This window comes from Atractosteus spatula, chromosome 8 (assembly GCF_055471065.1).
Source record: "Atractosteus spatula isolate fAtrSpa1 chromosome 8, fAtrSpa1.hap1, whole genome shotgun sequence".
Lineage (NCBI taxonomy): Eukaryota > Metazoa > Chordata > Actinopteri > Semionotiformes > Lepisosteidae > Atractosteus > Atractosteus spatula.
The window spans coordinates 359,896-386,644 of NC_142713.1; the positions used below are offsets into that span (position 1 = coordinate 359,896).

Consider the following 26,749-nt stretch of genomic DNA (forward strand, 5'->3'; position numbering starts at 1 on the left):
ACTCAGTGTGATGGCGTTTGCTGTGCCGTTCAGATGTGTGCTGTCATGGTATTCACACTAACACCATTAACAACAGGGTCATTTACTTCATTTTGACATTTATTACTCTGGTACATTGAAAACCGATTTTCAGACAATGCAGGGGTCTGGAAAGGGGCTGTCTGCCCGGGGGCCCGTGCTGGATCCCTAATCAGGAAGTACCCCAGCTGGGGCAGAGAGAGCTCAGAGGGGCTGATGGGCAGGAATTCTGCCACGCGGCGTCGTGCTCCTGGTTCAGGCTGGAGGGGCTGAAGATGTACTGCAAGACCTTCTCTTCCTCCGACGAGCCGTCCCCCAGTCCCGACCGCAGCTCAGACAATAATCAGACTCTGAGACTGGAAAGTGTTTTCTGTCTGCACTGCGTCCCGTTCCGAGTCAAGTTGCCGCGCCGAGCTTCTGTCTCAAAGACGCTTGTTCCTGACCTTTGACCTCACGTCTGGCCCCTGACCCCTCCCCTGAGCTCCCGGCTGGGGGGTCTGTCTGAGGGACCCCGCTGTCTCTCTGGGGGTTTCAGCAGGGGATCAACAGCCTGCCCCCATGTCCTGCGCCCCTCCAGTCTGCAGCGCCGGGTCCAAGCAGAGCCAGAGGGGTCAGTCCCCCTGGGGCTCACTAATCCTGTCACCCCGATGTGAGCAGTGTCCCCAAGAGCGAACAGGCCTTGAGGGTGCTCACCGCGACCCAGTGCAGTCCTCAGACTGAGGCATGACAACGAGTTGGAAGGGCTCTTCTTGCAGGGTTTGCTGAGAATGGAAAAGGTGTTTAGATTCATGACATTTTCGCCTGCGGTTTCCCTCCTGCCTGCGACTGCGACACCGGAGAGACGGGGTCTCCTGCATGGCTCTGGGCTCTGGGCTCACCTTCACGCCTGGCGAGAATAATGCAGGTCACCGGCCAGGCTGCTCACCCCGCTGTACAATTAGAAAGACAGAAAACACACCAGGCAGTTACAGGTATTCCTCCATCCTCGCCTTCACAGTACGGGCTTTGATTCCAGTTATTTACACGATCGGCGACAGAGGGGCTAGTCCAGCTGGCACAGTGCCACACTGGAGCCAAACGCCCAGACTCCGAACCCGGGATAGAGGGGCTCCGTGAAGGAGGCCTGGACTCTGTGCAGGAGGGTCGCTGTGTCTCCAGAGACGCTGTAAAAGGACAGAGTTCCAGCCCTGTGGTCCACATACACCCCTATCCTGGAGGAGGGAGGGGCAGCTACTGCAGTTTTCTCCTTATTGTGCCAGAAGGAGCAGCTGGACCCGGAGCAGCACAGACTCCAGGACTGGTCGTTGAGTTCCAGGCGACAGTCATCACCCTCCCCTTTCCTGCTGAGTCCTTTGTAAGTGACGCCGATCGATGCCTTTCCCCCACTCCACTGCACCTCCCAGTAATGGCGACTGCCGGACAGCCCCTCTCTGCACAGCACCTGGGGGCAGGAGTCGAATCTCTCGGGGTGAGCGGGATGCGAGCACTGCTGTGTCTTCCTCATCACCCTCCTGTTCCCCTCAGACAGACGGAGGTGTCTGTGCGCTGTGTTGGGGTCCAGTGTGAGCTGACAGGCATCTGATTGGAGAGAAGAGGACAGTCAGAGGACAGACAGGCAGAACAGACCAATCCCTGAGCAGATCTCCACTAGAGTCCCGCCCCCACAGCCCAGTAAGATACACACTGGGGTTTCTGATTGGAGAGAAGAGGACTGTCAGAGGAGTGACAGGCAGAACAGACCAATCCCTGAGCAGATCTCCACTAGAGTCTCGCCCCCACAGCCCAGTAAGATACACACTGGGGTTTCTGATTGGAGAGAAGAGGACAGTCAGCTCCAGGTGTGTGTGAGTGAATTTTTCAGTGGGGAGCAGGAGTGAAAACAGACTCACAGTGTAAAAGCTCTGCTCTGGTCCTGGGCTCTGGAGTCTGCAGACTGAAGGCCGGAGTTTCCTTCACTGGAGAGACAGAGACACAGAGAGAAACAGGACTGAGGGAGATGGATCAGGGCAGTTCCTTGGTCCTCCAGGGTTTTGAGAATGTGTTTATGTCTCAGGGGAATAACAATATACTGTAAATAACCAATACTGTCATCTGGAATCTGAATATACCCTTTCTGTAAAGTTATATATATATAGTAAGCACAGCATCCCATTTTTATATGATAACACAACAGGTGTTCAGTGCTCCAGCAGATGTACAGTATATTCCAAATCAGCACCTTATACATCTTAAGGCTTGTTTGCTTGGCTACCCAGCAGCCTTCCTCGTCCCCCTGTTGTGCTGTGCTGAGCTCTGCTGGGCTGCGCTGGGCTGAGCTCTGCTAGGCTGTGCTGGGCTGAGCTGTACTGTTCTGAGCTGAGCTGAGCTGTGCTGGGCTGCGCTGTGTTGTGCTGTGCTGTGCTGCGCTGTGTTGCGCTTTGCTGAGCTGTGCTATGCTGTGTTGTGCTGTGCTGTGGTGAGCTGAGCTGAGCTGAGCTGAGCTGTGCTGTGCTGTGCTGTGCTGTGCTGAGCTGTGCTGTGCTGTGCTGAGCTGAGCTGAGCTGCGCTGCGTTGCGCTGCGCTGTGTTGTGCTGAGCTGAGCTGAGCTGAGCTGTGCTATGCTGTGGTGCGCTGTGTTGTGCTGTGCTGTGCTGAGCTGTGCTGAGCTGTGCTGTGCTGTGCTATACTGTGCTGTGCTGTGCTGTACTGTGCCGGCTGGACTGGGCTGGGCTGGGCTGAGCTGTGCTGTGCTGTGCTGTGCTGTGCTGTGCTGTGCTGAGCTGAGCTGTGCTGTGCTGTGCTGGGCTGTGCTGGGCTGTGCTATGCTGTGCTGTGCTGTGCTGTGCTGTGCTGTGCTGGGCTGGGCTGGGCTAAGCTGTGCTGTGCCGTGCTGGGCCGAGCTGTGCCGTGCTGTGCCGTGCTGTGCCGTGCTGTGCCGAGCTGAGCTGTGCTGGGCTGTGCTGGGCTGTGCTGTGCTGTGCTGTGCTGTGCCGAGCCGTGCCGTGCCGGGCCGTGCCGTGCCGGGCCGTGCCGTGCCGTGCCGTGCTGAGCTGTGCTGTGCTGTGCTGTGCTGTGCCGTGCCGTGCCGTGCCGTGCCGTGCCGGGCTGGGCTGTGCTGTGCTGTGCTGGGCTGTGTTGTGCTGAGACCTCCTTTACCCCAGCCTGAGGAAGAAACCCTCACAGTGTGGCAAACCTGCTCTGGGATCTTCAGAGTGCCGACTGGGGCTTCAGGCACTGGGACACAGAGAGAAACCACTGGACAGGTCCGCCCAGGACACTAAGAGCCCTCCACCGTGTGCCCACCCCCACAAAGCGTTCGCATCCGCGAGTTCCACTTTAACAGTGTTCAGTGTTTTTTCCCTTGGTTCTTTACACAGAGGGGGGCGGGGGTGTGGAACAATCTGATACTCCGGCTTCTCTCCAGACACAGCTGAATGAGGCCCTCAGATTATTTAGCTGCTAAAAAACAAACTACCTGTATTCAGCTGGTTGAAATCTCTCCGGGGGTCTTCACCAGCAATGTCTGGAAGGAGCCAGAACACCTCTGTGAGGTGAACATTTCTACAGATTCTCTAGATCGGGGACCCTACACCCCATCCGTGTGGCATCGCCGGTCACCACAGCCCAGTGCGCTCAGCACCCCACTGACCCCCCGCCGGAGCCCACCCTGAGACCCTTCCTCTGATCACAGGCTCTTCGTCCCCCGTCCAGGTCTGCGCGACCTTTGCCAGGGACGCACAGGGCACACGTCGCTGGAGCAACGCGCCGCGGGTGATGTAGCGTGTTCTCAGAAGCAGCTCACCCTCTCTAAACCCCCGTTATTTCCAAACGCACTTTCAATACGAGCTCTCCCCGGATCTTACGCAGCTCTCCTATAGCTCTTTCCCAATGCAGCTAGAAGACTGATCGGTCCCTGGGCCACTGTGTCTTGTTTTTCGAACAGCCAGTCATTTCTGCCTACCTGCCACTAGAGGTCATCAGGTCCCCTATTGTGTGTAGCTAGGGTAACGTGTGGTGCACTGATTGTGTGATCAGCGAACTGGTGACGGTCTGAGAGCCGCATTGTCACATGGGGTGAGTTAGATCTAGGTTAGTATATAAGAGGACTTGTGGGTTCAGCTGGGACGGGTAGTTGAGTGCAGAGCTGGGTGCTGTTGTCTCTGTGTAGAGACAGAGCGGGTGGTATAGTAAGTCCTTCTACAACACACCCTTGTGGATGGCTGGGGATTGTCCATGTGCTTGTGCCTCATGAGCCTCCTGTTGAGGGGCGGGTCAGTCACGGTGATGTACTGTACATCACGTCCGTCATTATCTTAGAGATGAAGCTCATTGAGCCTGCCTGACTGGTTGATTCTAAGAGCTCCTACAACGCGGACGACCCTTGGCATTCAGATCACTCGAACCCCTGCAGAGCCGCTCCTCGGCCTGCTCCTGCGTTCTCTCCAGGAACGGTTACAAGTGGACTGAAAGGAGTTGCGTGATTGTGATGCAGTAGTGCTGCGTGACCGTGCTGCAGCGAGTGTGCGTCTGTGCGCTCGTCTCTTCCCTGTGAAAACAGACTCACGCTGGGGAATCTCCGCTCTGAGCCTGGGCTCTGGGGTCTTCAGACTGTAGACAGGAACCTCGTTCACTAGGGAGACGGAGAGAGAAGCTGAGCTGAGCCTTGCGGGTCACAGGTCACAGGTCACAGGTCACCTCTGTCTGCACGGAGCAGCTTTCTGATGACGGACCGATGGGTGGGTGAAATGATTAGTGGATGAGTTGATTAACTGATGGTCGGATTGAAGAGTGGTTAACTGGGTGGATGGATGGATCGAGTGGATATTTGGTTGGATTGATGAGGGGGTAGGTGGATTACTGGCAGATGGATTAATGATTGAGTTGATGGGTGGACTGATGAATTGATTAATTGATGAGCTGATGGGTGGACTGATGAGTGGATGAATTGATTAATTGATTAGTTGATGGGTGGATTGATGAGTGGATGGGAGGATTAATGGGTGGGTGTTTGGACTGATGAGTGGATGAATTGATGGGTGGATGGATGGATAACTCCCAAAGAATAGAGTTCCGATCAATACAAATTAAAATCTTTAGGAACATCAAGACCCTCACAGCTCTGCATAAGGGAGGCTGGACTGACAAGAAGCCAAAGGCTTGGTAACGACAGCCAGGCGAGAAAACGCTTGCACTCAGACTGGATCTGTGGAGTGAGGGGCTGTGAAACACGGATCTGGGAACAGAGTGAGATCAGCCGCTCGCCAGAGCGCCTGGAAAGAGTTTCTCCACCAACCTCTCCTGGAGATCTTGAGGGATTCCCCTTTGCAAATGTCCTCCAGCAGTTCCTGAAGTTCTGAAAGAGCTTCCCTCACAGCCCCAAATGAGAAGTGTGGGTTGACAGCAATGCTCGGTAGTTCCCCTGCTCCAGGAGGGACACAGACGGACTGGAAATTCTGCAGCAGGGAGGAGAGAGAGGAGTTTCCAGTCAAACACACTCCAGCACACATTCCTGGGGAGAAGCCAGGAGCAGCTCCATTGGAGAGCTCTGTGTGAGAGACTCCCTTCTGGACTGCAGAGAGTCCCAGAGCAGTGCTGTTACCTGGAGGAAATGGATGTGATCCTCTGTGTGTGAGAGCTGGCTCAGCTCAGCGTCTCTCCTCCTCAGCTCAGCGATCTCCTGCTCCAGTCGCTCCAGGAGCCCTTCAGCCTGACCCACTGCAGCCCTCTCTTGAGATCGCACCAGCTCTTCGACTTCAGAACGCATTTTCTGAATGGAGCGGACCAGCTCAGTAAAGATCCGTTCGCTGTCTTCCAAAGCTCTCTGAGCCGAGCTCTGGGTGAGGAGACACACCGCAGATTACAGAGGGGAAACACTGAAACTGGAGAGTCAAAAGGAGACTTTCATCTCCAATCAGAGGAAGAAACCCAGATTTGTCTTTCAGTCAGAACTCTCTTTTTCTCTTCCCAGCTAAGATTATCACTTCAGAAAGGAGACCTGTGACAAGCATACCATTCTGTCTGAACCAAACGCGGAAGTGAACATGTCTAACTCAGTCTTCTCAGTCTGTGGGTGTCAGTGCGTCAGTACCCACTCTGAGTAACTCCACAGCCTGGCTCAGGTCCTGCATCTCCTTCTCTCTCTCCTGGATCCTGCTCTGGGTCTGTGCCTGTGTCGCCCTGAGCTGCCTCTGTGGAGGAATGCAGAGACATGTTCCTGACGCGCACATTCCGGAGAGTGGCTGAACCAGTCGTGCTTGATTCCAGCCAGTTCACTGAAACTCACAGCGTTATCACTTCCTTCTTCCCCTTAAACAGCGGCAAAGTGATTTCCATCAGGTATGGAGTCTCAAAGAAACAAACCTTATTTTCCAAAGGAACAAGAAACAGGTTCATTCCAGCTGAGAAGAGAAGAAAGAAAACACAACGTTTTGGCCGTGGAGCCTACACCTGAAAAAGGCTTCTCACACCTGAAGAAGGCTCCACGGCCGAAACGTTGTGTTTTCTTTCTTCTCTTCTCAGCTGGAATGAACCTGTTTCTTGTTCCTTTGCAGCCTGCACCTGCTGACGCAGCTCCCCGCCTGAACCACTTCTTTTCCTATGGCACGTCGAATTCCTGAGCTTTCCTGTAGAGTTGAACATCCCCTTTGCCCCTTGTTAAAACATGCTGATTGCATTCTACAGAGACAAGCAGACTGTCCTGCACTCCTGATCCAGCCCGTGTGAAATCAAAGCCCTTCTCATGTTCTAGTCCTGGAACACCCCCGAGCCCCGGGTCTCTCCGATCTCGCCCTCGGTAAAGAGTGGGATTCCTCACCTGTTTCTCCATCCTCTCCGCTGCAGTGGAGACGGTGTCATGGCCCCTGTGGTCGCGTTCGGAGCACAGCGGGCAGATGTAGGTCTCATCGGTGCGGCAGTACGCGTCCCGCAGTTTCTGGTGAGCCGGACAAGCCCGGTGCTGGGGCCCCCCCCTGGTGCTGACCTGCGAGTGCTTCTTGAAAGCGGGGGATTCGTTGTGGAGGTCGAGGTGAGTCTGGCAGTAAGAGGCCACACACACCAGGCAGGACTTCACAGCTCTCATCTTCCTCCCTGCGCAGACGTCACACGGCACGTCTCCGGGGGCAAAACAGGGGCGAGGAGGAGGAGGAGGAGCGGCTGTGTGCCCGGGCCTCTTCAGCGTCTCCACCACTCCGGCCAGCATGGTGTTTCTGCGCAGGACAGGCCTGGGGGAGAAGGTCTCCCGGCACTGGGGGCAGCTGTAGACGCCGGTGGGCGCCGACTTGTCCCAGTGGCCCCTGATGCAGTCCATGCAGTAGGTGTGCCCGCAGGGCAGCGCCACGGGGTCCTGCAGCAGGTCCAGGCAGACCGGGCAGCTGAAGTGGTCCTCCGTCAGCACGCAGGCAGCCATGCTGCTGCCGGCTGGGCGAGGGCGAGGGCGGGACAGAGCGGGACAGAGCGGGACGCAGCGGGACACAGCGGGACACAGCGGGACACAGCCTGCTCCCTCGGCTGCGCGCGCGAGTCTGCGGAGCTGTCGGCCCGGAGCCGGAGGGGAGGGCACAGGCGGCAGCCGGCTCGGGTTACAGGAGGAGGGGAGAGTCTCGCGCCTCCGCAGCGCAGGGCGTGTCGGGGCAGGAGCTCAAGGGCGCCACCGCCACAAGCAGCCGACTTCCACGGCGCTTTGACAGAGGTATTTATATGATTTATAAGATCACTTTATTGGCCAGATACAATTTCTTGCATGAGGAATGTGTCTTCTCTCAGACCCCAGCTTGCTCTCCAGGAGACACACAGACAGGGAGAGAAGCTGGGGGTCAGAGTGCAGGGTCAGACGTTTATACGGCGCCCCTGGAGCAGCTGGGGTTCAGGGCCTCGCTCAGGGGCCCAACGGAGTAGGATTCCTCTGTCGGCCGCGGGATACGAACTGGCAGCCCTCCAGCCACAGACGCAGATCTTGACTTGTCGAAGCTGTGCCTGCTTGCCCTGACCCCTGACCCCTGACCCCTGACCCTGTGCTGGGGTCGCTCTCTCACACCTGGCAGGCGGAGACACCGGAAGCAGCCGGAGCAGGAGCAGGGAGCATGGCTCTCGCCCGTGTGAATCAGTCAGTGGCGCCGGGAGCTGACGGAGAGCTGTGGCTTTTGGAATAGTACGCGGTCTCACCAGCGTGCTGCGGTAGTCAGGGCGGTTTGGGTTTGAATTAGAAGGGAAATGATTTAGTCTCCGCCCTGTAGTCAGTAACATCCAACAGCACGCGCAGCACATAACGCAGCAGATAACTCCTGCTGCCACCCCTGTCTCCTTCTCCTGCAAGGAGACCGATCGAGAGCAAGCAGGGGAGCCGACGCTGGGAATGATGCGTTTGGGCTGGCCTGCGGCGCTGTGGGAGTGCCGCCAGCAGGTGGCAGCAGAGGGCTTGCAGTCGCTCTGATCTGCACACCGCACCAGCAGGCCTGGGCCGTGATGGGTGGACACCTTCGGTAACGTGCCCCGAATTCTAGCTACACCGTTGTACTTTTTTTGGAGAGTCTTCCCACAAACTCGGTTTGGATAGCTACTGCATTTCAGTAGAGCTGAATCTCTGTGTGTGTCTTTTCCCTAAGCAGAGTATTTACCCCGGTAACGATCACCAACCGGCACGCAGGCGCGGAGACAGACCCACACTGAAGGACAGGGCTGGTGTAGGAACCTCTTTATTGAACTCGCTCCTCGTCTCTCCCTTTACAGATCATCCAGGGATTTACAGCATGGCTCTGGGCTCTGGGTTCTGGGCTGTGGGTTCTGGCCTCTGGGTTCTGGCCTCTGGGCTCTGGGCTCTGGGCTCAGGGCTGTGGGCTCTGGGTTCTGGGCCCTGGGCTATGGGCTCTGGGCTCTGTACGGTGCTTTTGCACACTGCACCCCTCCGGAACATGAGAGGAGAGGGTCAGGCTCATAAATCATCTCTGTGCAATAATAATATTAATAATAATAATAATAATAATAATAATATTAATAACAATAATCATCTGTGCAGGACCTGTCATTATTTACAGCAGTCTTTCACTCTCCACAGCTGCCACACGCGGACCAGCATGCTCTGCTCCAGCAGCTCTCGCTCCAGGACCCACGGTCAACGCGGTCTGGGGCGCGGCGCCTCCCGAGCGCCCCCCAGGGGCAGTCCGGGCCTCCCCGCCCCCTCAGCGCCGCCTGCGCCCGTAGCCGCGCGGGTCCGACGCGCCGCTGGACTCCTCCTTGCCGCTCTTGGCGCCGATCCGGTACAGCAGGCTGGCCAGGTTGTGCAGCTGACAGGTCCCCAGCTGGCACCCCCGGCCCCCCGGGTTCTGGGACCTCCTGGGGCGGGCCGGCGCAGAGTCGGGCCTGAGGGAGAGAGAGGGGGGAGGGGTGAGCGCAGCTCTCGGGGGAGAGGGAGCGGATCAGGGGTCCGGGGGGGGGGCCTGGGGGGCGATGGACACTGTAGTGGGGCGCTGGCGACCAGCCGGACGCAGCCGAAAGTCACGTCCACAGCAAGGCATGTCCGGAGCGAGGCCCCCTGCAGGGCCGGGTGGGAACGGCAGCCAGTACCCAGCCTGCTCGAGCAGCGGGAAGGCGTTGGCGCAGAGAAGGGCACAGATCAGGACAGACGGGCGGGCACCTTGTGGGCAGCCTCTGGGAGTCCCGGAGATCTTCCGGCCGGATCACCCTCGACCAGGAGGCGAAGCCTCTCCAGATGACCCCCGCGCGCAGGGCGGGGAGAGACGGCGACCTCTCGACCCGGAGCCTGTGCGGCCCCTGGCCCAGGGCGGGGCTCAGGGCCTGCGGAGACCTGCGGGGGGGGGGCAGAAGGAGAGATTAGATGGACCCCTCTGCTGGACCCCTCTGTCACACAGCTGTCTGATCTACAGTCTTCATCATGTCCTACTGCTCTCTGAACTGCCTGTAGCCATTGTCCACACCAGGTTCCCATGGCTGTAACAGAAGCTGCTGTTGCACCTGCAGATGTGTTTCCAGCAGCTCTCATCCACAGTGATCCATTCATCTGTCCCAGCCCACAGCTCCCTGATTCACCCCTCCTGGACACGATCACACTGACCTTCCTCTGTGTCAGGGATCTGTCCCAGCCCACAGCTCCCTGATTCACCCCTCCTGGACACGATCACACTGACCTTCCTCTGTGTCAGGGATCTGTCCCAGCACGCAGCTCCCTGATTCACCCCTCCTGGACACGATCACACTGACCTTCCTCTGTGTCAGGGATCTGTCCCAGCCCACAGCTCCCTGATTCACCCCTCCTGGACACGATCACACTGACCTTCCTCTGTGTCAGGGATCTGTCCCAGCCCACAGCTCCCTGATTCACCCCTCCTGGACACGATCACACTGACCTTCCTCTGTGTCAGGGATCTGTCCCAGCCCACAGCTCCCTGATTCACCCCTCCTGGACACGATCACACTGACCTTCCTCTGTGTCAGGGATCTGTCCCAGCCCACAGCTCCCTGATTCACCCCTCCTGGACACGATCACACTGACCTTCCTCTGTGTCAGGGATCTGTCCCAGCACACAGCTCCCTGATTCACCCCTCCTGGACACGATCACACTGACCTTCCTCTGTGTCAGGGATCTGTCCCAGCACACAGCTCCCTGATTCACCCCTCCTGGACACGATCACACTGACCTTCCTCTGTGTCAGGGATCTGTCCCAGCACACAGCTCCCTGATTCACCCCTCCTGGACATGATCACACTGACCTTCCTCTGTGTCAGGGATCTGTCCCAGCCCACAGCTCCCTGATTCACCCCTCCTGGACACGATCACACTGACCTTCCTCTGTGTCAGGGATCTGTCCCAGCCCACAGCTCCCTGATTCACCCCTCCTGGACACGATCACACTGACCTTCCTCTGTGTCAGGGATCTGTCCCAGCCCACAGCTCCCTGATTCACCCCTCCTGGACACGATCACACTGACCTTCCTCTGTGTCAGGGATCTGTCCCAGCACACAGCTCCCTGATTCACCCCTCCTGGACATGATCACACTGACCTTCCTCTGTGTCAGGGATCTGTCCCAGCCCACAGCTCCCTGATTCACCCCTCCTGGACACGATCACACTGACCTTCCTCTGTGTCAGGGATCATGTCAGAGCAGAGAGGATCGGGGATCTGTCCCAGCACACGGAGCAGTCGTGCGTGGAAGTGAAGCTTGTCACAGTGAGCGTGTGGAGACACTGACCTGGGCTGGGATTGGGGCGCTGATCGGCGGGGTGCTGCATCAGTGCTGTGGACTGCGGCCACCAGCATCAGCAGGTGAGGGAGCAGACCGGGGTCCATCGTCCTCGCAGGCTGCGGTCAGTGCTTCCGGGCTGCTGGGAAAGGAAGACACGAAGAGCAGGTTAGCGGACGTCCCGCTGAAGCAGTGGAGCAGAGAGCACCCCCCTGTGCCACAAGGTGGGGGCGCCGGTTACCAGGGCAACACTCCCAGGGGCAGAGCAGCGCTGGGCAGCACAGTTCACTCCTGGAGAGACTGCCATCTGTATCGTATCGGGGTGCAGCCTGCTCGTGTCGGGGTACAGTCTGCCAGTGTCGGGGGACAGTCTTCCAATGTTGGGGTGCAGCCTTTCCCATGTTGGAGTACAGTCTGCCAGTGTCGGGGTACAGTCCTCTGTCTTCCAGTGTCTGCGGGAGACACGTGGCACCCCAGCTGTCACTGTCTGGGGCGGCCCATCCCTCTGAGAAGAAACAGGATCCCATCCGATCCTCCCTCCTTCCAGGGAATCCTGTGGTCCCAGACTCCAGGCCGGGCCGGGGGCTGCCATCCCGGAGCGTCTCCTTTCCGCGCCCCCAGTCAGTCCTGGGAGCCCCAGTTGTGCTCAGAGCAGGTCCAGCTCCCAGGTCGGTGTGGCGATAATCCCCACCCCTCACAGCCCCCTGAACCCCGAAACAGTCCAGCCTCCGGATCCGGTCATCAGCGCGCCCTCGAAAATCCTCACCTGGCTGCCCGCCCGCCCCGGTCCAGTCTGCTGGACACACCGCTGTTTACCTGAGTTCACCTGGCGTCGGCACGGGCTCCGTCTGGGGGCGTCTGCGGGGCGTCTGCGGGGCTCCGGTGTCTGGCTCTCTGCTCGTGCTCCGCTCCTTATAAGAGGAGGTGGAGGGCGGGGAGAGGAGAGGGGGAGTCTGACCGTGCCCCTCTCTCTCGGTCGGAAAGCATTGTTCGAGTCAGCGGCGTGCGCTGTCACCCCCCCTCGGAGCGCATTGTTAGAGACGCGTCACCGTCGACCCCCCCTCCTCCAGCACCGGCTCCAGCTTCCTCTCCGGAAGAGATTTCTTTCTCCGAAATTAAAGCGAAGCTCGTTATCAAACACAAGAGCAAAACAAGTGAGAAGGGTTGCGTAATGTCCCAGAGTTCTTGGCCGCGATCGCTGTTATTATTGTTATGATTCTTCGATATTATTAATAATAATAATAATAATAATAACACTGCGGACTGCCCCCCGTCCACGTCTGGCCTGGACAGCTGGGTGCTCACGCTGGCACGCTGCTCCTTCATCGCCGAGCTCATCGGCAATTAACTAATTAAGGAGCGGAGGGGAGCGGAGCTGCCCGGCCCTGGAGATCGTCCAGGTGGATTCTGGATCTGCGGGGGGCCTCGGGAGACGGGAGACGGAGCGCAGGGGACTGGGAGTGATTCCGGACACAGGGAAGGATTCGGAGGGGGAAAGGCGCTGTGGAAATCGGGAAGAGGACCGCGGCGGAGCGAGACAGCGGGGAGCTCACCCGCAAGGCCAGGAGGATGCTGGGAGAGGAGGGATCAGGTTGCACACAGCCGAGAGTCTCCTCGGCTCGTCCCCGACCCACAGTCCCCTCCCCGCCGCTCGGCGCTGCCGCTGCGGGTCAGGACCGCTGGGCTGCGCAGGAGGGGACACCAGTTCGAGCTCAAGATGAGCACAGCGCCTCCTGCTGGCTGCTCAGGTATGCGTGGAGGACTGATCAGTGAGCTAACAGGTAAAAGACGTCAAGCTGGGCCTGAGCTACTGTTCTCCCTGCGCTGTATGAGGAAGGACACTCCAGTACATTAACACTGCACTGAGAGAGAGAGGGGTTAATACAGACACACTGACTGGACACTCCAGTACATGAACACTGCACTGAGAGAGAGAGGGGTTAATACACACACACTGACTGGACACTCCAGTACATGAACACTGCACTGAGAGAGAGAGGGGTTAATACAGACACACTGACTGGACACTCCAGTACATTAACACTGCACTGAGAGAGAGAGGGGTTAATACAGACACACTGACTGGACACTCCAGTACATTAACACTGCACTGAGAGAGAGAGGGGTTAATACACACACACTGACTGGACACTCCAGTACATTAACACTGCACTGAGAGAGAGAGGGGTTAATACACACACACTGACTGGACACTCCAGTACATTAACACTGCACTGAGAGAGAGAGGGGTTCATACACACACACTGACTGGACACTCCAGTACATTAACACTGCACTGAGAGAGAGAGGGGTTAATACACACACACTGACTGGACACTCCAGTACATTAACACTGCACTGAGAGAGAGAGGGGTTAATACACACACACTGACTGGACACTCCAGTACATTAACACTGCACTGAGAGAGAGAGGGGTTAATACAGACACACTGACTGGACACTCCAGTACATTAACACTGCACTGAGAGAGAGAGGGGTTAATACACACACACTGACAGGACACTCCAGTACACTAACACTGCACTGAGAGAGAGAGAGGGGTTAATACAGACACACTGACTGGACACTCCAGTACATGAACACTGCACTGAGAGAGAGAGGGGTTAATACAGACACACTGACTGGACACTCCAGTACATTAACACTGCACTGAGAGAGAGAGGGGTTAATACAGACACACTGACTGGACACTCCAGTACATTAACACTGCACTGAGAGAGAGAGGGGTTAATACACACACACTGACTGGACACTCCAGTACATTAACACTGCACTGAGAGAGAGAGGGGTTCATACAGACACACTGACTGGACACTCCAGTACATTAACACTGCACTGAGAGAGAGGGGTTAATACAGACACACTGACTGGACACTCCAGTACATTAACACTGCACTGAGAGAGAGAGGGGTTAATACACACACACTGACTGGACACTCCAGTACATTAACACTGCACTGAGAGAGAGAGGGGTTAATACACACACACTGACTGGACACTCCAGTACATTAACACTGCACTGAGAGAGAGAGGGGTTAATACACACACACTGACTGGACACTCCAGTACATTAACACTGCACTGAGAGAGAGAGGGGTTAATACAGACACACTGACTGGACACTCCAGTACATTAACACTGCACTGAGAGAGAGAGGGGTTAATACAGACACACTGACTGGACACTCCAGTACATTAACACTGCACTGAGAGAGAGGGGTTAATACACACACACTGACTGGACACTCCAGTACATGAACACTGCACTGAGAGAGAGAGGGGTTAATACAGACACACTGACTGGACACTCCAGTACATTAACACTGCACTGAGAGAGAGAGGGGTTCATACAGACACACTGACTGGACACTCCAGTACATTAACAGTGACAGAGTACGGCAGAGGTGAGAAATGTGAGGAATGTGGTTTTAAAAAAACACACAATTCAATTCTGGAAGGAAATCCCATTCAGTTTAAATATAAACTCCCGGCGAGATCTGTCACTCTTCCGCCGGAGTGGGAGCCAGGAGCGATGACCACGAGCTCACGATCTGAGTGGCCTGCACTCACGCACGCAGGAGCCCCCAGCCCGGCCACGCAAGACCCCCGATCCTCAGGGGCGTCTGGCCCACAGGAAGTGAGCTGGGAGTCAGGAACGTGTCTTCGGCCCCGCTGGCGGAGCGACGCCGGTCTTTCTCCTGTGCAGCTCCCGATGACGATCCTGTCCGTTATGACGTGATGAGTGTGTGTCCCCGGCCCTCCTGGACTCATGGCCCTCTCCCAGCGGGCGCAGGAGCACTGGGCAGCGCACTAGACGAAACACAGAAGCTCTCCTGAAGACATTCGGCAGATGAACTGAGACATCACTGGTGTCAAACTCTCAAACCTTCAAACCTAAAACCTATTTGTTTTCTCAAATATTAATACCATGTGTCCTAAATTGTACTGTTACAATAGGGGCTACAGTCCCAGTACAGTAGAACAGTCTGTTACAATAGGACCTACAGTCCAGTACAGTAGAACAGTCCTGTTACAATAGGGGCTACAGTCCCAGTACAGTAGACCAGTCCTGTTACATTAGGAGCTACAGTCCCAGTACAGTAGGACAGTCTGTTACAGTAGGAGCTACAGTCCCAGTACAGTAGAACAGTCCTGTTACAATAGGGGCTACAGTCCCAGTACAGTAGAACAGTCTGTTACAATAGGAGCTACAGTCCCAGTACAGTAGAACAGTCTGTTACAATAGGAGCTACAGTCCCAGTACAGTAGACCAGTCTGTTACAATAGGAGCTACAGTCCCAGTACAGTAGGACAGTCTGTTACAATAGGAGTTACAGTCCCAGTGCAGTAGAACAGTCTGTTACAATAGGAGCTACAGTCCCAGTACAGTAGACCAGTCTGTTACAATAGGAGCTACAGTCCCAGTACAGTAGACCAGTCTGTTACAACAGGAGCTACAGTCCCAGTGCAGGAGACCAGTCTGTTACAATAGGAGCTACAGTCCCAGTACAGCAGGACAGTCTGTTACAACAGGAGCTACAGTCCCAGTACAGTAGAACAGTCTGTTACAGTAGGAGCTACAGTCCCAGTACAGTAGGACAGTCCTGTTACAATAGGAGCTACAGTCCCAGTGCAGTAGGACAGTCTGTTACAATAGGAGCTACAGTCCCAGTCCAGTAGGACAGTCTGTTACAATAGGAGCTACAGTCCCAGTACAGTAGAACAGTCCTGTTACAACAGGAGCTACAGTCCCAGTACAGTAGAACAGTCTGTTACAGTAGGAGCTACAGTCCCAGTGCAGTAGACCAGTCTGTTACAACAGGAGCTACAGTCCCAGTACAGTAGGACAGTCTGTTACAGTAGGAGCTACAGTCCCAGTACAGTAGGACAGTCTGTTACAACAGGAGCTACAGTGACAATAATGTAGTACTGAAGCAGAGAAGTTTTGATTTTAGTTCACACAAAAGTTATTCATTTCCTTCACTTTAACTTGTTTTGATGTGGGTCAATGTATTTGACTGCATGTCCTCCAGATTTGCCAGGTTGCCAGTAACACTCACTTGACATTATTTATTTACCAGTTATTTTTTTTGCCCACAGCTGCTCACACCCCCCCCCCCACTTCCCATGAGCCATTGTTTACAGAATTCCTCCAATTCCTGTCACCTGCAGGAAGCACGCTGCTGAAAATAGCCCGGCCAGTCCCTCCTTCTCTCCCTCTGTCTCTTCCAGCGCAGACAAGGCCGGGGCATAGGGAACAACTCCCATGGGCCAAGACCAAGTGGGCACCTTCACACCGAGAGTGGTGGGTGTGTGGAGCAAGCCTGCTTAGCACGCTTCTCTGTTACTGTTCAAGAAGAAGCTTTTCCCATGAACCACTGTCCTATCTCTGTGCCCAGGTGTCCTCTGTTCCCCTAAATCCACTTCACTCATACTCTGCCCCTCACTGTGTCCAAGTATCTCCCTCTGTCCCTCTGTCCCCCCAGTGTTTCTTGTGCTGGACAGACCATTCCTCAGTGTGCGGTTAGTGTGTGGTCTGAGTGCAGTCTGTGTGTGGTCTGTGTGCAGTCAGTGTGCGGTCAGTGTGTGGTCTGTGTGTGGTCTGTGTGCGGTCAGTGTGTGGTCTGTGTGTGGTCTGTGTGCAGTCAGTGTGCGGTCAGTGTGTGGTCTGTGTGCGGTCAGTGTGCGGTCAGTGTGCGGTCTGTGTGCGGTCTGAATGCGGTCTGAATGCAGTCTGTGTGCGGTCAGTGTGCAGTCAGTGTGCGGTCAGTGTGTGGTCTGTGTGTGGTCTGTGTGCGGTCAGTGTGTGGTCTGTGTGTGGTCTGTGTGCGGTCTGTGTGCAGTCAGTGTGCGGTCAGTGTGCGGTCTGTGTGTGGTCTGTGTGCAGTCAGTGTGCGGTCTGTGTGTGGTCTGTGTGTGGTCTGTGTGCGGTCAGTGTGCGGTCTGTGTGCGGTCTGTGTGTGGTCTGAATGCAGTCTGTGTGCGGTCAGTGTGCGGTCTGTGTGCGGTCTGTGTGCGGTCTGAGTGCAGACTGTGTGCGGTCTGTGTGCGGTCAGTGTGCGGTCAGTTTGCGGTCTGTGTGCCGTGTGTGTGCAGTCAGTGTGCGGTCTGTGTGCGGTCTGTGTGTGGTCTGAATGCAGTCAGTGTGTGGTCTGAGTGCAGTCTGTGTGTGGTCAGTGTGCGGTCTGAGTGTGGTCTGAGTGCAGTCTGTGTGCGGTCAGTGTGTGGTCTGAGTGCAGACTGTGGGTTCCCCTGCAGGGGGCGCTGTGCAGGCTGAGTGATGAGGAAGGTTGGCAGGGGGCTCTGTGCCTGTTGTTGTTGTTCTCACGCTCCCTCGCTCCCTCGCTCCCTCGCTCCCTCGCTCCCTCACTCCCTCGCTCCCTGTGTGACCATTGTTCCTTCGCTCTGTTTTTTCCTGAAACAACATCTGGAGCAGGAGGTCTAGGAATGAGGCAGAGTCACGAGAAGAGACACACAGCACGCCTCGCACACGTAAACAAACACACACACTCTTAAACACACGTACACACATACACAGATTCATACACACACACGTACACAAAAAACACAAGACTAAAGAGACTCTGTTCCTCCAGTGTGGGACACTCCCTTCAGACTGAAGAGACCCAGTTCCTCCAGCCTGTCAGCGTGGGACACTCCCTTCAGACTGAAGAGACTCAGTTCCTCCAGCCTGTCAGTGTGGGACACTCCCTTCAGACAGAAGAGACTCAGTTCCTCCAGCCTGTCAGTGTGGGACACTCCCTTCAGGCTGAAGAGACTCAGTTCCTCCAGCCTGTCAGTGTGGGACACTCCCTTCAGACTGAAGAGACAGTTCCTCCAGCCTGTCAGTGCAGGACTTGACTCCTAGCGATATACAGTACCCTGCAGCTGTACTCTGGACTGTACTTCTGTGCAATTTAAACACTCATCTCTCAGCTCCAGGACTGATGTCTGGGCTCACTGAACAGGTGAGAACACATTGTGATTTGGAATTTATAGCTTGCGAGCATTGTGGTGTGGTCAGACTGTTTTTGGTCAGGGGATCTGTGTCTCTGTGGTCAGTTAGTCTGTTAGTCTGTATCTGTGGTCAGTTAGTCTGTATCTGTGGTCAGTTAGTCTGTATGTGTGGTCAGTCAGTCTGTCTCTGTGGTCAGTTAGTCAGTGTCTCTGTGGTCAGTCAGTCTGTCTCTGTGGTCAGCTAGTCAGTGTCTCTGTGGTCAGTCAGTCTGTCTGACGTCTCAGAACTGTCTCAGAACTCTTCCCTGTGGTGCTGGAGATGAGCGAATGAACAGGCCGTCTCAGAACTGTCTCAGAACTCTTCCCTGTGGTGCTGGAGATGAGATGAATGAACAGGCCGTCTCAGAACTGTCTCAGAACTCTTCCTTGCGGTGCTGGAGATGAGATGAATGAACAGGCCGTCTCAGAACTGTCTCAGAACTCTTCCCTGTGGTGCTGGAGATGAGCGAATGAACAGGCCGTCTCAGAACTGTCTCAGAACTCTTCCCTGTGGTGCTGGAGATGAGATGAATGAACAGGCTGTCTCAGAACTGTCTCAGAACTCTTCCCTGTGGTGCTGGAGATGAGCGAATGAACAGGCCGTCTCAGAACTGTCTCAGAACTCTTCCCTGTGGTGCTGGAGATGAGATGAATGAACAGGCCGTCTCAGAACTGTCTCAGAACTCTTCCCTGTGGTGCTGGAGATGAGATGAATGAACAGGCCGTCTCAGAACTGTCTCAGAACTCTTCCTTGCGGTGCTGGAGATGAGATGAATGAACAGGCCGTCTCAGAACTGTCTCAGAACTCTTCCCTGTGGTGCTGGAGATGAGCGAATGAACAGGCCGTCTCAGAACTGTCTCAGAACTCTTCCCTGTGGTGCTGGAGATGAGATGAATGAACAGGCTGTCTCAGAACTGTCTCAGAACTCTTCCCTGTGGTGCTGGAGATGAGCGAATGAACAGGCCGTCTCAGAACTGTCTCAGAACTCTTCCCTGTGGTGCTGGAGATGAGCGAATGAACAGGCCGTCTCAGAACTGTCTCAGAACTCTTCCCTGTGGTGCTGGAGATGAGATGAATGAACAGGCCGTCTCAGAACTGTCTCAGAACTCTTCCTTGCGGTGCTGGAGATGAGATGAATGAACAGGCCGTCTCAGAACTGTCTCAGAACTCTTCCCTGTGGTGCTGGAGATGAGCGAATGAACAGGCCGTCTCAGAACTGTCTCAGAACTCTTCCCTGTGGTGCTGGAGATGAGATGAATGAACAGGCCGTCTCAGAACTGTCTCAGAACTCTTCCCTGTGGTGCTGGAGATGAGATGAATGAACAGGCCGTCTCAGAACTGTCTCAGAACTCTTCCCTGTGGTGCTGGAGATGAGATGAATGAACAGGCCGTCTCAGAACTGTCTCAGAACTCTTCCCTGTGGTGCTGGAGATGAGATGAATGAACAGGCCTGTCTCAGAACTGTCTCAGAACTCTTCCTTGTGGTGCTTGGGGGCTCTTATCCTCCTCTTCATCAGCCTGTGGCTTTACAGGGAGCGAAGAGGAGCCAGAGGCCAGCAGTACACAGGCTGTCCCCCCCTCCCCACCCCCCTGGTGCCGACAGCCGCAGCAGAGCTCAGCTCCAAAAACACACCCGCTGCTCCTCGCCAGTCACAACAGCCCTGCGCGGGTTCGAGAGGAAACTTGCACACAGCTCTGCTCTGACTCACACATCCTCTGCGCAGGACAACCATTGTCACGCCAGCAGCTGTACAGGACTGAGGGCTCCAGCGCTGGCAAACATGACACACAGCCCCTCTCCCCCTGCCCCTCTCTCCTGCCCCCCTCTCCTGCCCCACTCTCCTGCCCCACTCTCCTGCCCCTCTCTCCCCCTGCCCCACTCTCCTGCCCCCTCTCCTGCCCCACTCTCCTGCCCCCTCTCCCCCTGCCCCTCTCTCCTGCCCCCCTCTCCTGCCCCACTCTCCTGCCCCACTCTCCCCCTGCCCCTCTCTCCTGCCCCCACTCTCCCCCTGCCCCACTCCCCCTGCCCCCTCTCCTGCCCCCTCTCCTGCCCCACTCTCCTGCCCCACTCTCCTGCCCCCACTCTCCCCCTGCCCCACTCTCCTGCCCCACTCTCCCCCTGCCCCACTCTCCTGCCCCCACTCTCCCCCTGCCCCACTCCCCCTGCCCCCTCTCCTGCCCCCTCTCCTGCCCCACTCTCCTGCCCCACTCTCCTGCCCCCACTCTCCCCCTGCCCCACTCCCCCTGCCCCCTCTCCTGCCCCACTCTCCTGCCCCACTCCCCCTGCCCCACTCTCCTGCCCCCTCTCTCCCCCTGCCCCACTCTCCTGCCCCACTCTCCTGCCCCTCTCTCCCCCTGCCCCACTCTCCTGCCCCCTCTCCTGCCCCACTCTCCTGCCCCTCTCTCCCCCTGCCCCACTCTCCTGCCCCCTCTCCTGCCCCACTCTCCTGCCCCTCTCTCCCCCTGCCCCACTCTCCTGCCCCACTCTCCTGCCCCACTCTCCCCCTGCCCCACTCTCCTGCCCCACTCTCCTGCCCCCTCTCCCCCTGCCCCACTCTCCTGCCCCACTCTCCTGCCCCACTCTCCTGCCCCACTCTCCTGCCCCTCTCTCCCCCTGCCCCACTCTCCTGCCCCACTCTCCTGCCCCCACTCTCCCCCTGCCCCACTCTCCCCCTGCCCCCTCTCCTGCCCCACTCTCCTGCCCCACTCTCCCCCTGCCCCACTCCCCCTGCCCCTCTCTCCTGCCCCCCTCTCCTGCCCCACTCTCCTGCCCCACTCTCCTGCCCCACTCTCCTGCCCCTCTCTCCTGCCCCACTCTCCTGCCCCACTCTCCTGCCCCTCTCTCCCCCTGCCCCCTCTCCTGCCTCACTCTCCTGCCCCACTCTCCTGCCCCTCTCCCCTGCCCCCTCTCTCCCCCTGCCCCACTCTCCTGCCCCACTCCCCCTGCCCCACTCTCCTGCCCCACTCTCCTGCCCCTCTCCCCTGCCCCCTCTCTCCCCCTGCCCCACTCTCCTGCCCCACTCTCCTGCCCCCTCTCCAGCCCCACTCTCCTGCCCCACTCTCCCCCTGCCCCACTCTCCTGCCCCCTCTCCTGCCCCACTCTCCTGCCCCACTCTCCTGCCCCACTCTCCCCCTGCCCCACTCTCCTGCCCCCTCTCCTGCCCCACTCTCCTGCCCCACTCTCCTGCCCCCTCTCCAGCCCCACTCTCCTGCCCCCCTCTCCCCCTGCCCCACTCTCCTGCCCCCCTCTCCCCCTGCCCCACTCTCCTGCCCCCTCTCCTGCCCCACTCTCCTGCCCCACTCTCCTGCCCCACTCTCCCCCTGCCCCTCTCCCCTGCCCCACTCTCCTGCCCCCTCTCTCCCCCTGCCCCACTCTCCTGCCCCCTCTCTCCCCCTGCCCCACTCTCCTGCCCCACTCTCCCCCTGCCCCACTCTCCTGCCCCCTCTCCTGCCCCACTCTCCTGCCCCCTCTCCCCCTGCCCCACTCTCCAGCCCGACTCTCCTGCCCCCTCTCCCCCTGCCCCACTCTCCTGCCCCACTCTCCTGCCCCACTCTCCTGCCCCCACTCTCCCCCTGCCCCCTCTCCTGCCCCCTCTCCCCCTGCCCCACTCTCCTGCCCCCTCTCCCCCTGCCCCACTCTCCTGCCCCTCTCTCCCCCTGCCCCACTCTCCTGCCCCACTCTCCCCCTGCCCCACTCTCCTGCCCCACTCTCCTGCCCCCTCTCCTGCCTCACTCTCCTGCCCCTCTCTCCCCCTGCCCCACTCTCCCCCTGCCCCACTCTCCCCCTGCCCCACTCTCCTGCCCCACTCTCCCCCTGCCCCACTCTCCCCTGCCCCTCTCTCCTGCCCCACTCTCCTGCCCCACTCTCCTGCCCCACTCTCCTGCCCCCTCTCCCCCTGCCCCACTCTCCTGCCCCACTCTCCCCCTGCCCCACTCTCCTGCCCCACTCTCCTGCCCCACTCTCCTGCCCCTCTCTCCCCCTGCCCCACTCTCCTGCCCCCTCTCCCCCTGCCCCACTCTCCTGCCCCCTCTCCCCCTGCCCCACTCTCCTGCCCCACTCTCCTGCCCCACTCTCCTGCCCCCTCTCCCCCTGCCCCACTCTCCTGCCCCACTCTCCCCCTGCCCCACTCTCCTGCCCCACTCCCCCTGCCCCACTCTCCTGCCCCCACTCTCCCCCTGCCCCTCTCTCCTGCCCCCTCTCCCCCTGCCCCACTCTCCTGCCCCCTCTCCTGCCCCCTCTCCCCCTGCCCCACTCTCCTGCCCCCTCTCCCCCTGCCCCACTCTCCTGCCCCTCTCTCCCCCTGCCCCACTCTCCTGCCCCACTCTCCCCCTGCCCCACTCTCCTGCCCCACTCTCCTGCCCCCTCTCCTGCCTCACTCTCCTGCCCCTCTCTCCCCCTGCCCCACTCTCCCCCTGCCCCACTCTCCCCCTGCCCCACTCTCCTGCCCCACTCTCCCCCTGCCCCACTCTCCCCTGCCCCTCTCTCCTGCCCCACTCTCCTGCCCCACTCTCCTGCCCCACTCTCCTGCCCCCTCTCCCCCTGCCCCTCTCTCCTGCCCCCACTCTCCTGCCCCTCTCTCCTGCCCCCTCTCCTGCCCCACTCTCCTGCCCCACTCTCCCCCTGCCCCACTCTCCTGCCCCACTCTCCTGCCCCACTCTCCTGCCCCTCTCTCCCCCTGCCCCACTCTCCTGCCCCCTCTCCCCCTGCCCCACTCTCCTGCCCCCTCTCCCCCTGCCCCACTCTCCTGCCCCACTCTCCTGCCCCCTCTCCCCCTGCCCCACTCTCCTGCCCCCTCTCCCCCTGCCCCACTCTCCTGCCCCCTCTCTCCCCCTGCCCCACTCTCCTGCCCCCTCTCCCCCTGCCCCACTCTCCTGCCCCCTCTCCCCCTGCCCCACTCTCCTGCCCCCCTCTCCTGCCCCCTCTCCCCCTGCCCCCTCTCCCCCTGCCCCACTCTCCCCCTGCCCCACTCTCCTGCCCCACTCTCCCCCTGCCCCACTCTCCCCTGCCCCTCTCTCCTGCCCCACTCTCCTGCCCCACTCTCCTGCCCCCTCTCCCCCTGCCCCACTCTCCTGCCCCACTCTCCCCCTGCCCCACTCTCCTGCCCCACTCTCCTGCCCCACTCTCCTGCCCCTCTCTCCCCCTGCCCCACTCTCCTGCCCCACTCTCCCCCTGCCCCACTCTCCCCTGCCCCTCTCTCCTGCCCCACTCTCCTGCCCCCTCTCCCCCTGCCCCACTCTCCTGCCCCCTCTCCCCCTGCCCCACTCTCCTGCCCCACTCTCCTGCCCCACTCTCCTGCCCCCTCTCCCCCTGCCCCACTCTCCTGCCCCCTCTCCCCCTGCCCCACTCTCCTGCCCCCTCTCCCCCTGCCCCACTCTCCTGCCCCCTCTCTCCCCCTGCCCCACTCTCCTGCCCCCTCTCCCCCTGCCCCACTCTCCTGCCCCCTCTCCCCCTGCCCCACTCTCCTGCCCCACTCTCCTGCCCCACTCTCCCCCTGCCCCACTCTCCTGCCCCCTCTCCCCCTGCCCCACTCCCCCTGCCCCACTCTCCCCCTGCCCCACTCCCCCTGCCCCACTCTCCCCCTGCCCCACTCTCCTGCCCCTCTCTCCCCCTGCCCCACTCTCCTGCCCCACTCTCCTGCCCCTCTCTCCCCCTGCCCCACTCTCCTGCCCCCTCTCCCCCTGCCCCACTCCCCCTGCCCCACTCTCCCCCTGCCCCACTCTCCTGCCCCTCTCTCCCCCTGCCCCACTCTCCTGCCCCTCTCTCCCCCTGCCCCTCTCTCCTGCCCCACTCTCCTGCCCCTCTCCTGCCCCACTCTCCTGCCCCCTCTCCCCCTGCCCCACTCTCCTGCCCCTCTCCTGCCCCACTCTCCTGCCCCCTCTCCCCCTGCCCCACTCTCCTGCCCCTCTCTCCCCCTGCCCCACTCTCCTGCCCCCTCTCCCCCTGCCCCACTCTCCTGCCCCTCTCTCCTGCCCGACTCTCCTGCCCCACTCTCCTGCCCCCTCTCCCCCTGCCCCACTCTCCTGCCTCACTCTCCTGCCCCACTCCCCCTGCCCCACTCTCCTGCCCCCTCTCTCCCCCTGCCCCACTCTCCTGCCCCACTCTCCTGCCCGACTCTCCTGCCCCTCTCTCCCCCTGCCCCACTCCCCCTGCCCCACTCTCCTGCCCCTCTCTCCCCCTGCCCCACTCTCCTGCCCCTCTCTCCCCCTGCCCCACTCTCCTGCCCCCTCTCCTGCCCCACTCTCCTGCCCCCTCTCCTGCCCCACTCCCCCTGCCTCACTCTCCTGCCCCCTCTCCTGCCCCACTCTCCTGCCCCCTCTCCTGCCCCACTCTCCTGCCTCCTCTCCTGCCCCACTCTCCTGCCCCTCTCTCCCCCTGCCCCACTCTCCTGCCCCACTCTCCTGCCCCTCTCTCCTGCCCCACTCTCCAGCCCCACTCTCCTGCCCCACTCTCCTGCCCCACTCTCCTGCCTCACTCTCCTGCCCCACTCTCCTGCCCCTCTCTCCTGCCCCACTCTCCTGCCCCACTCTCCTGCCCCACTCTCCTGCCTCACTCTCCTGCCTCACTCTCCTGCCCCACTCTCCTGCCCCTCTCTCCCCCTGCCCCACTCTCCTGCCCCTCTCTCCCCCTGCCCCACTCTCCCCCTGCCCCACTCTCCTGCCCCACTCTCCTGCCCCCTCTCCCCCTGCCCCACTCTCCTGCCCCTCTCTCCCCCTGCCCCACTCTCCTGCCCCTCTCTCCTGCCCCACTCTCCTGCCCCACTCTCCTGCCCCACTCTCCTGCCCCCTCTCCCCCTGCCCCACTCTCCTGCCCCACTCCCCTGCCCCACTCTCCTGCCCCACTCTCCTGCCCCCTCTCCCCCTGCCCCACTCTCCTGCCCGACTCTCCTGCCCCCTCTCCTGCCTCACTCTCCTGCCCCACTCTCCTGCCCCCTCTCTCCCCCTGCCCCACTCTCCTGCCCCACTCTCCCCCTGCCCCACTCTCCTGCCCCACTCTCCTGCCCCACTCTCCTGCCCCCTCTCCTGCCCCACTCTCCTGCCCCCTCTCCCCCTGCCCCACTCTCCTGCCCCTCTCTCCCCCTGCCCCCTCTCCCCCTGCCCCACTCCCCAGCCCGACTCTCCTGCCCCCTCTCCCCCTGCCCCACTCTCCTGCCCCCCTCTCCCCCTGCCCCCTCTCCCCCTGCCCCACTCCCCAGCCCGACTCTCCTGCCCCCTCTCCCCCTGCCCCACTCTCCTGCCCCCTCTCCCCCTGCCCCACTCTCCTGCCCCACTCCCCTGCCCCACTCTCCTGCCCCCTCTCCCCCTGCCCCACTCTCCTGCCCCACTCTCCTGCCCCCTCTCCCCCTGCCCCACTCTCCTGCCCCTCTCTCCCCCTGCCCACTCTCCTGCCCCACTCTCCTGCCCCACTCTCCTGCCCCTCTCTCCTGCCCCCTCTCCTGCCCCACTCTCCTGCCCCCTCTCCTGCCCCACTCTCCTGCCCCTCTCTCCCCCTGCCCACTCTCCTGCCCCACTCTCCTGCCCCACTCTCCTGCCCCACTCTCCCCCTGCCCCACTCTCCTGCCCCCTCTCCCCCTGCCCCACTCTCCTGCCCCACTCTCCTGCCCCACTCTCCTGCCCCCTCTCCTGCCCCCTCTCCCCCTGCCCCACTCTCCTGCCCCACTCTCCTGCCCCACTCTCCAGCCCCACTCTCCTGCCCCTCTCTCCCCCTGCCCCACTCCCCCTGCCCCACTCTCCTGCCCCACTCTCCTGCCCCACTCCCCCTGCCCCACTCTCCTGCCCCACTCTCCTGCCCCACTCCCCCTGCCCCACTCTCCTGCCCCACTCTCCTGCCCCACTCTCCTGCCCCCTCTCCCCCTGCCCCACTCTCCTGCCCCACTCTCCCCCTGCCCCACTCTCCTGCCCCACTCTCCTGCCCCACTCTCCTGCCCCTCTCTCCCCCTGCCCCACTCTCCTGCCCCACTCTCCTGCCCCTCTCTCCCCCTGCCCCACTCTCCTGCCCCTCTCTCCCCCTGCCCCACTCTCCTGCCCCCTCTCCCCCTGCCCCACTCTCCTGCCCCCTCTCCTGCCTCACTCTCCTGCCCCACTCTCCTGCCCCCTCTCCTGCCTCACTCTCCAGCCCGACTCTCCTGCCCCTCTCTCCTGCCTCACTCTCCTGCCCCTCTCTCCCCCTGCCCCACTCTCCTGCCCCCTCTCCTGCCCCACTCTCCTGCCCCCTCTCCCCCTGCCCCACTCTCCTGCCCCTCTCTCCCCCTGCCCCACTCTCCTGCCCCCTCTCCTGCCCCACTCTCCTGCCCCTCTCTCCCCCTGCCCCACTCTCCTGCCCCCTCTCCTGCCTCACTCTCCTGCCCCCTCTCCTGCCCCCTCTCCTGCCCCACTCTCCTGCCCCCTCTCCTGCCTCACTCTCCTGCCCCACTCTCCAGCCCGACTCTCCTGCCCCCTCTCCTGCCCCACTCTCCTGCCCCTCTCTCCCCCTGCCCCACTCTCCTGCCCCTCTCTCCTGCCCCCTCTCCCCCTGCCCCACTCTCCTGCCCCTCTCTCCCCCT

General features: G+C 60.0%; 2 protein-coding genes across 5 annotated transcripts; both read right to left on the bottom strand.

The window, feature by feature from the left end:
• Positions 1 to 81: 81 nt before the first annotated feature.
• LOC148828937 (E3 ubiquitin-protein ligase TRIM16-like) lies at positions 82 to 7,513 on the bottom strand. 3 transcript variants are annotated; one of them, XM_088923125.1, is made up of 7 exons: positions 6,812 to 7,513; positions 6,090 to 6,185; positions 5,597 to 5,830; positions 5,291 to 5,450; positions 4,562 to 4,627; positions 1,908 to 1,973; positions 82 to 1,596 (listed from the first exon to the last, which is right to left on the bottom strand). In XM_088923125.1, the coding sequence occupies exons 1-7, from the start codon at positions 7,400 to 7,402 to the stop codon at positions 1,061 to 1,063; spliced, it is 1,749 nt and encodes a 582-aa protein (XP_088779251.1). In that variant the 5' UTR covers positions 7,403 to 7,513; the 3' UTR covers positions 82 to 1,060. The 3 variants fall into 3 exon arrangements, 2 of the variants coding, with proteins under 2 accessions (XP_088779251.1, XP_088779250.1); XR_016091457.1 differs by having other exon boundaries at positions 1,575 to 1,596; positions 1,908 to 3,159; XM_088923124.1 differs by lacking the exon at positions 82 to 1,596 and having other exon boundaries at positions 1,893 to 3,159.
• A 1,193-nt stretch (positions 7,514 to 8,706) lies between these two features.
• On the bottom strand, positions 8,707 to 12,074 carry LOC148828938 (uncharacterized). 2 transcript variants are annotated; one of them, XM_088923126.1, is made up of 4 exons: positions 12,009 to 12,074; positions 11,202 to 11,334; positions 9,626 to 9,796; positions 8,707 to 9,351 (listed from the first exon to the last, which is right to left on the bottom strand). In XM_088923126.1, exons 2-4 carry the CDS (start codon positions 11,297 to 11,299, stop codon positions 9,171 to 9,173), a joined length of 450 nt encoding a protein of 149 aa, XP_088779252.1. In that variant the 5' UTR covers positions 11,300 to 11,334; positions 12,009 to 12,074; the 3' UTR covers positions 8,707 to 9,170. The 2 variants fall into 2 exon arrangements, with proteins under 2 accessions (XP_088779252.1, XP_088779253.1); XM_088923127.1 differs by lacking the exon at positions 12,009 to 12,074 and having other exon boundaries at positions 11,202 to 11,434.
• Between the last annotated feature and the right edge of the window lie 14,675 nt (positions 12,075 to 26,749).